At 34.5% G+C, this 9,364-nt stretch overlaps 1 protein-coding gene across 1 annotated transcript in view; it reads right to left on the bottom strand.

Moving 5' to 3' along the window:
* Positions 1-3,537: 3,537 nt before the first annotated feature.
* Positions 3,538-9,364, bottom strand: part of dixdc1b (DIX domain containing 1b) — a 39,026-nt gene continuing 33,199 nt past the window's right edge. The window contains exons 12-20 of the mRNA XM_052104843.1: positions 8,424-8,477; positions 6,949-7,041; positions 6,588-6,659; positions 6,388-6,453; positions 6,074-6,235; positions 5,934-6,000; positions 5,661-5,769; positions 5,442-5,550; positions 3,538-4,896 (exon numbers count right to left, since the gene is read on the bottom strand). Coding sequence (XP_051960803.1) covers positions 4,771-4,896; positions 5,442-5,550; positions 5,661-5,769; positions 5,934-6,000; positions 6,074-6,235; positions 6,388-6,453; positions 6,588-6,659; positions 6,949-7,041; positions 8,424-8,477 — 858 coding nt within the window. The 3' untranslated portion in view covers positions 3,538-4,770. The remainder of the gene's footprint in view (positions 4,897-5,441; positions 5,551-5,660; positions 5,770-5,933; positions 6,001-6,073; positions 6,236-6,387; positions 6,454-6,587; positions 6,660-6,948; positions 7,042-8,423; positions 8,478-9,364) is intronic.

Genomic DNA, 9,364 nt, shown 5'->3' with positions numbered 1-9,364 from the left:
ACCTGGAGCGGCGAGACACCCTCACTAGCAAACACTGGCACCCTGCATTTACCGCTAGCATTGCAAGTGCGTTCGATATTTTATTGCTTAGGTCGTCTTGGACTTACACTGACACCTAGGAGCATGGGTTCAGCATCATTTCAACGCAGTAGTGTCCAGTTACCGATCACATTGTAAAAATGAATTTTAATTTTATTCGGGCAGCCATGAATAATTGGAGTCATGCCCACACTTCTTAATATTAAAACTTTCTGTTATAAATAGTGTTAAAAAAAAATAAAAGAAAAAAAGAAAAAATTTCAAAAACATTTTGTTTTTGCTTGGTCAAAAGTTTGGAATAATGTAAAAAAAAAAATAAGTTTTGTTTCGGAAGGGAATTGGTTCTTTAATTCACCAAAGTGGTTTTTGACTGATCACAAAGTGTAGTCAGGACATTACTGATGTAAAAAACAGCACTATCACTATAAGTCATTTTTGATCAAATTAGACAGGCCCCATTTCCAGCAGCCATCACTCCAACACGTATCCATGAGTAATCATGCTAAAATGCTAATTTTGTACTAGAAAATCACTTGCCAGTATATCAAACACAGTTGAAAGCTATTTGTTTCATTAAATGAAGCTTAACGTTGTGTTTGTTTTATAGTTGCCACAGTATGGAATAGACTGGCATGTCTTAAGGTCAATATTAGGTAAAAAACTACAACAACAAAAGAAACTGCAAAAAAAGAAACAGCTTTCTCTAGAAACTCGTCAGTCAATCATTGTTTTGAGGAATGAAGGTTTCAATGTTTGAAATTGCTAAAAAAATGAATATTTCATACAAAGTTGTACACTACAGTTTTCAAAGACAAAAGACAAATGGCTCTAACAAGGACAGAAAGAGATGTGGAACTCCAGAAGTACAACTAAACAAGAGTGTAAGTATATCAGTGCCTCCAGTTTGAGAAATAGACACCTCACGTGTCCTCAGCTGACAACTTCATTTAATTCTACCTGCTCAACACCAGTTTCATGAACAACAGTAAAGAGAAGATTCAGGGGGGCAGACCTTATGGGAAGAATTGCAAAGAAAAAGTCACTTTTGACACAGAAAAAACAAAAAGAAAAGGTTAGAGTGGGCAAAGAAACACAGACATTGGACAACAGATCATTGGAAAAGAATGTTATGGATCTTAACCACATTGAGCTTTTGTGGGATCAGCTAGATGGTAGAGATATCTGCCAAAGATCTGCAAAGCTGTCATTGCTGCACTTGGAGGATTTTTTGATGAGAACTCTGAAGTAGTTTAAGAAGTTCTGAAATTGTTTTCAAATTGTAATAGTATTTTTTCATATTATTAATGTCCTGACTATACATTGTGATCAGTTGAATGCCACTTTGGTGAATAAAAGTACCAATTTCTTTCCATTAGAGCAAAATCTGTACATTATTCAAAACATTTGGCTGCCAGTGTATATATTTTTTTATAATCACTTAATTGCAAAAAGTGTTTAGGGCTCATTAGTGACCTGAGATATGTAATAGTCTCTTTTTTTTGCACTTCCATAAATTATATATTTTGTATTAATAATTAATATCTATATAAGTGTATTATCACAAGATATCTATTTATTTGTTTATTACAAGACAAACGAGTACTATATTCATACAAATGACTACTATATCAAGTTTATTTTCTGTACAATATTAGTGATTTATCAGTATTCCATATGCATGTACACAGGGTTGGGAGGGTTACTTTTGAAATGTATTCCACTACAGATTACAGAATACATGCTGTAAAATGTAATTTGTAACGTATTCTGTTTGAATACTCAAGGTCAGTAAAGTATTCTAAATACTTTGGATTACTTCTTCAGCATTGGTAGATTTATTCACTTGTTTTGACGATAAAAACTTTTAACGATTTTTAGATATTTGTACAGGATAACAATACAATGGGTTTTTTTTTTTATCAAGAATAAGATTTTTGCCCTATATCAAAAGTCTTTCTAGAAAAAATGTATTATGATCCAATGTGAATTTTCTTGATAAAAAATATGGTGCATTTTACATGTGCATGTAAAATGGCTAGAAATAGCATTTTAGCTTAGCATAAAGCTGACAATTTACACAAGGTTTATTTATTTATTTCTTCTGCTACTTCTCTGTCTGCTCATAAGTGTTTCACTGCTGTTCAAATGCACTTTGGATCACATAATTTATATGTATATGTTTTTCCATCTGAAAGGACTAAATATTAAATGAAACAAATGACAATAAAATTTAATCTCTTCAGTAATCAAAATAATTTTTGAATGTAACTATTCTAAATACTTTATGTCATTCTAAATGATTTAAATTGTAACTGTAGTGGAATACAGTTACTAATTGTTTGTATTTGAAATATGTAATCATGTTACATGTATTTAGTTACTCCCCAAACCTGCATGTACAGAAACATCTTATACATGCTACTTCTTACTTAAGGTGGCACTGATGTGTCAGATTTACATTGGCATTGTTATTTTATGAAGAAGCAATTTGGAAGTAAACTATAGCAAGTCTAACACATGAACAGTATAATTTGGCTACTGCAATTTGGAAGTACTCCTGAAATTATGTATTTTAATTTAGACTCAATAAGTACTTGAAAAAATGCAATTATGTAGCTTCTGTTTATCTCAATATTTGTTTGCCAGCCGCACTTGAGAATATTAAGTAAATGCTTCATTCAAACGTAGAAATATTTAGATTAAAAATAAATGTTATTTATGGTTGTTTGTTATTTTTATGATGTGTCATCATAAATTAACCCTAATGTAGAAAACCTTTTAATAGTTATTTGCTAATTTGAGTAAATTTCATTGGTAAATAAAATAAGTACATTTTACTTACATTTACTGGTTTTCCCATCATGCACTGGGCTGGAATGGTTTCAATGTTTGCAAGTTTATCATTTTATTGTTGTTACATTTGATTCTTCTTGTTTTGTGAACTCTGAAGTTTCTATTCCACGTTACCTGTTCAAGATTTAAAAAAAAATTGTTAATCTTACATGTCATCTTTTTCAGTGCAGTTGCATCTCATGAAATTTCAGTGTGGAAGTAATGAATCTTGTTCTGTGATTTGTTGCATCATCTCATTGATATATGAACAAATAAAACATTAAAATATATTACATTTTTGTCTAATTGTCTTGAAAATGTTACACTATCTGGCCATTTTATAGATCCATTTGTGATGGGTATACGAGCCGGGTCGCTAAAGACCCAAGGTATGGAATAATGTTTGGTGAAACCATTTTACTATATTACAATCTGCACTATCAGCAACAAGGTAATTACTTACATAATAAACTAGATTTTCTCATTAAAAATGAAAAATTCTCTGACCATGTTTATCGAATAATAGGTTTATTTTTTGTGTATGTTTATTTAAGTAAATTTTCTATAACCAGAACTGATGATGGGGGAGTTAAAAAAATTTAGTAGTAAAAGTTTATAAATGTTTAACAAAAATTATTAAATAAATAACCACATAGTGTATTCTGCTGCAAATGTTTATTGGCAAAGCAGATAACAATCCTCTATCAACGAACACTGCAAAGTCCTGCAATATTGAAGAAGGTAAAAGCAGAATTTCAGTAATGGCATCATCATGAGTGAACAAGGTTCCAGCTAGCTTGAGGCCTCTGTGAAGAGTGATTGTGCCTTTTTTACAGGTACAAAGGGGACATTCCATATTTTTAAAACATTTTTACTTATTTATAGAACATAATACAGTATAAAGGCACTATGCCTCTCTGCCTCTGACATATTAACATATTTACATAAATATAAAACAGAACAAAAATCCTGTGATCCCTCTCTGTCCAGGCACTCTCCTGTAAACTCCAGTGATACTCAAATCAGTGTAGCCTAACAGCACATTTGATGGTTATATAAAATTACATTCGAAAATGTGCAACGGCAATCAAAGGTCACTTTCTTGCAATTTAGCTGTGCTGCTAGAAATGTACTATGTAGCTTTACCGTTCTTAGTCATCTGTTTTACTAATCAAGATCTTGAACTGTAATCTCACAATTATGCATACGATTATGCCAATCTTAATTTGTTGTTTGATTCTTACTAACAAAAAGCAAATAAGAAAGACACATTGAACGATCTTGTACAATTGTTCATAAAAAAAGGCAAATACTTTGGTCCATTTTTTTTTTTTACTGCTTTTCTGCCTTAACATTCATAAATGGCAATACTCACACAAGTAATCTGACTGTTTACATTAACTTCACAGCAAAATTATTTTGGTTAAGACAGTAGTCTAGTGAAATGCACTGGCAGGATCTACTTTAAAGTATGTGAATTGTGAAATCCAGCTTGTCATTACAGTAACAAACAAAAGCCTCCATGTGCCACTGTAAACAGTTGTAACACAAATGTTCCTTGAGTATTTGCCAAGAATGAAAATGGCAAGACCTCTGAAATCCCTTGTGAAAATCTCTGATGTTCTCCATTTGGTCACCCTCATGGTGATCCTCAAAGTCCTTTTGGGAAGCACTCTGGTTCATTCAGTTGTTCAGCTCATGCAGGGTAAAGGACATTGAAAAAACTCTGTAGGGCACAGAAGAGAGGTAACAATTATGTTACAAATTGATGTTAATTCATCTTGGCATTTTTGGCACAGATGTCTCTATTTCCTATGTTCACAGATTCTTGCGCATGAATGTTAGGTCCTGTGGAGAAAAGAAAGAGTATGCAAGTTATTGACGGTGAGAAACTGACAATCAGCATTGATACATTTCTTTAGTTTTCATGCTATTCATGCTGTACCCTCTTTGTCCATGGTCCTCCTCTATCCAGGCCACAATCTTCCCCTCCCAGCCAGGCACCACTGCATCATCCTGGAACACCTGAGGGATGCCATTGGTTTCAATTACTCAGTCCAGTAAAACTACCTTTCAAACGATGTCAATGCTTTCATTTTTATTGCATTTAGAAGCCTAAAAAGAGAAAATGTCATTTGATTGATTATGAGGCAATTAATTCCAATTTTCCCTTACCTTTTCAACCAATAATTTTCCATGACTTTTCCAGTCATTTTTTATTTTTGGTAACTAATTTGTAAAAATTATTTTGATTCAGACATTTGCTAATAAGTCATCCGGACTGATTCATGAACCATTTCGACCAATTAACTAAAAATAACTAAAAAGGATTTTCTCGCAAATCAGAAATCACCATCACTTGTGAGCAAGTTCTACTCTATACAACCTTTATCCGAGAGCAGAGCAATACTCAAATGATTAAATATTTTAGAGCGGAGCCTAACCAGAAAAATAAATATTCACTACAGAAATGTCTGTGACTTCTACAGGAAGGGAAAACATGGAAATTTACTTGATATTTCCAGGTTTTCATGATTGTTGGAACCCTGAATTTTCTAATATGTGTATACCTCTTCTTTCACAGTGCCGAACTCTGGATCCAGTGCTTTAAAATGGTATCTATAATTGCCTTCACGATCTATGGCTGCCTTGAAGTCTTGCAGGGTGACCTCCCCCAGCCTGACAACAATGCAAAATGGATAGAATTCAGAATGTAACATTCAAATGACAAAATATCCAACCAGACCATATATTTACATGTAAACAAACAGTGAGTGAGTTTGTCTCACCTCTTGGGGATGTTGATCATGAATGGAGTGAGGGAGCGGTCAGTAAAGTACAGGACTTTGGTGCATGCTGAGGAGCTTAGTGCAGGACTGCTATGAGAATGAGCCATTTCTATAATAGAGCAGAGGAACCCAATACAATTTTAACAGAAATCTACATACAATACATACTATCCCTTAAAACTGCTGTTATCAGTTGTTATAGATCAATGGTTTACAACGCTGTACAAAAAAGGTTGGAGACCCATGTTTGAAAAGTTTGAGAAGAATACTTACTTGAAGTAGGAGGCCAGGAGTCTTTATCTGAATGAGTGGCTTTGTGTCCTGATGATTTGCCTCTAGTCTACAAAAAACAATGTAATTTAAAGTTCAAATCCTACTGCAAACCTACTATGTATGAGAAACTTTCCCCATACCCTCCGCTCCTGTTTGTGGCATGTTTCCAGGTCATAAAGTCGATCCATCAGGCTGGCCACACCTTGCTCTAAGGTGTCCAGAGTGTGATGCTGGGGGTCGTGACCTCCAAAGCTGTTCCTCAGACTGCGCAGAGCATCTCTTACTAACTGCAGCTCCTCAGCCTACCAGAGATGCATTAATATATATATATATATATCTCTCATATAAACACCTACGGTATAAAGATACACTTATGATGCATAAGTCTGGGCTTCTGTATCTTCGTGATAATGTCTTTTTAAGACCAAAAAAAAAAGGCTTCAGGTTAATTTACCCCATGGTGCGTTTTGGATGTTGTGACTTGTGGATGTGAGAAGCCGTTATTTTGTGAGCAAGGATGCTGAAACAGAGGACAAACTGAGTCTATACTTGAAAATTTTAAGAAAAGTGCAACTGATAGGACTATAAAGACTCAAGTGAAAAACAAACATCTGTGGGCAGAATTGTCTAAAATGTATAACCATGTGATGTTACCTCATCCATCTCATGGTTCATTAGTTCTTTGAGAATAGTCTCCTTGTGCTCTAGCTCCCTCTGCAGGCAAACCTGAGGAACACAGAAATATTTATTCACAGAGAATGACCACAGCAGGTGCCAAAATTGCTCAAACTGTTTTAGTTTCATAATGAGGTTGGATTAATTGTGTCAATACTGGGCACAACAAAGACATTTATAATGTTATTTTGATCCATATAATTGGCTCAAGGGATCCCTGGAACTCATCTGCTGATTTAGGAAACAGTAAATTCGGTCCTATATTTCCATGCCCAACATGCAGTTCTGGTCATGCATCTGGTATGATAGTTGAGTCTGCTCGCTCAGTTTGATGTTATACCTGCTGACTGCTGCTATCGGTCAGCTTACGTAGTGACTCTTCCAGCTTCAGCTGTTGTTGTTGTAGAAGTCGATCCTTCTGGCTCAACTCTTTCTGTACAGCAACAAATATATAGTGACTAAGAACATACATTACTAATAAGTTTAAATTAGGGCTGTGAAAATTAAAGCATACAATTAATTAGGGGTGGGTAAAAATATAGAGTTTTTAATGCATTGCAATCTTTGTTTAAATGGTCTCAATATCAATTCTTAAATCCCAAGATCAATCTTTTACTCTATGCACAGACCTCTACAATGAGACGAAACCACTAGAATTTGCAACCAAATTTCACGATATGTGTCTAAAACTGTATATACTTGGCATTTGCCTGGTAAATGTTCACCAGTGATTGTGTAGTATAGTGGTGGTTGTATTCAGCAGCAAGATCCTTTCACTGTTATTGAGAGTAAAAGTTGTTCCACGTAAAGACAAGATCCACGCGACCCATTTGACATTAAATAACGTCTCTTAATACCCTTTCTGTTCTCTAAAGTCAGTCGTTGATTATATATATATATCTTTTTATTTATTTTAAATCATGCATAGCATGGACAAGATAAAGTCATTCGAGTCCCTCTCTTTAAAATGTGCTCATTTACAGATGCTCTTTACAGAAATGCCTTTTTTCTTAGTGACAGTCCCAATTTTTAACAAATGTTCAACAAATCAAATCAATAGTACAAATTATGCAATTAAAAATAAACATGTTATGAAATATAATATATGCAATATACTATCATATTTATTGATTGAACACCCAGCACTACAGTTAATTATTTTTAATGTCATTCATTTTGTAAAGCTGAAGCATGTAACTTCAATCCTCTATCTGTAAACACTTTTACTATGGTGCAAAAAAGAAATCCTGATTTTTCTAAGCAGCTGTCCAGCCCAACCAACAACACTGACTTAACTAATAGTGTGAGTTGGGGCAGGACTATCAGTTTGTTCGACTAATGGATAATGGGAGGGTTGGCATATTTCAGAAAGCTCTTTGAAAACCATGTTTATTTTTGCAGTTCCGTTCAGTGGTGCTAGTGGCACAGAAATTGCACACTTCAGCTTTAATGCCAATAACATATTTCTTCAATTTGACATTATAACTGTTTCAGTGCGATTCCTAAAAACAAAATTGGAGCTGATTGGAACTGAAATAAATAATTTATACAGATGATATCATCACCATTAATAATTTAGAATAGAATCTCTATTTACTGCCACATGACAATGTTGCCATTGAAGGATGCAATAAACTTATTACATGCACAATCCCCCAGAGCAACCTAAGGTTAAGTGCCTTGCTCAAGAGCACAATGATGATAGCTCATGAATCACCCCTCTGAGATTAAACTAGCAACATTCCAGCCCTCAGTTTAAGCCAATACACCAATAATGACAGAAAACTTTAAGTATATAAGATTAATAACACTTGCCTTATATTCACTGAGAAGTTTGTTCCTCTCCTCCAGCTTTCTCTGTAGCTCAGCCTAAGAACATATAAAAAGGTTATTGATGACTAACAGTCTCAGACGTGGCATTTTAAAAGTGAACTGTATACGCAAGACATACATCATATCTCAGTTGCAGTGTTGTAGTACTCGAGATCGGTCTTTGTCGCGAGAATTTTTTTTTAAGGTCTCGGTCTCGTCATCGACCTCACTTGTCTCTGTCTCAGCCAAAGAGGACTCAGGATTTTATTTCAAGACCGGTCAAGACCACAACTGTGGGGATATCACTAAATTGCCTATAGCAATCAGTCTGCTCTTATAATCCAATCAGAATGATAGAGTGATTTCACCTGACTAGTACTCCGTACACACTTTCCCAGGTGCTGCTGATATGATTAGTGAAATTATGTTAGCTGGTTATTTTGTCCCAGGCCCAAAAAAACAGTGAAATTTGGGTTGTAATAAAGTAAAATATTTTGGCCAATGAAGCTTTTTGCAATTATTTAAAACGCATCTGATCACTCTGCACAATAATCCATGTGAATCAACACCACAACAACTGAAGCAGAAAACATTGTGAAACACAAATATATGTCACTGCCAATACTTTTGGCCATGGCTGTACATCTCATCGAAGAGACTGTACACCTATCCCACACAGTCACAGCCCAGATATGGATTAATTGTCATGCTTCTCTCATGAAAAATAAAAGGATATGAGAACTGTTACATACGATTTCTAAAAGTGAATTCTCCTGTTTTAAACAAGTCCAATCTAATCACTGTCAGTGCGACTTGTGTTTTTTTTTCTCACGATTTTGACCCATTGGACCTATAGTCCGGTGCAAATTTATTTCCGGAAAATACAGTAAATAAATACAAAATTTATTTTCTGTGCCATTGCAAGAATTAATTTGAAAAAAAAA

Source organism: Xyrauchen texanus, chromosome 34, assembly GCF_025860055.1.
Source record: "Xyrauchen texanus isolate HMW12.3.18 chromosome 34, RBS_HiC_50CHRs, whole genome shotgun sequence".
In the NCBI taxonomy this organism is placed as follows: Eukaryota; Metazoa; Chordata; class Actinopteri; order Cypriniformes; family Catostomidae; genus Xyrauchen; species Xyrauchen texanus.
The sequence above is the reverse complement of the archived record's forward strand: the minus strand, read 5'-3'. Positions and strand labels throughout refer to the sequence as shown.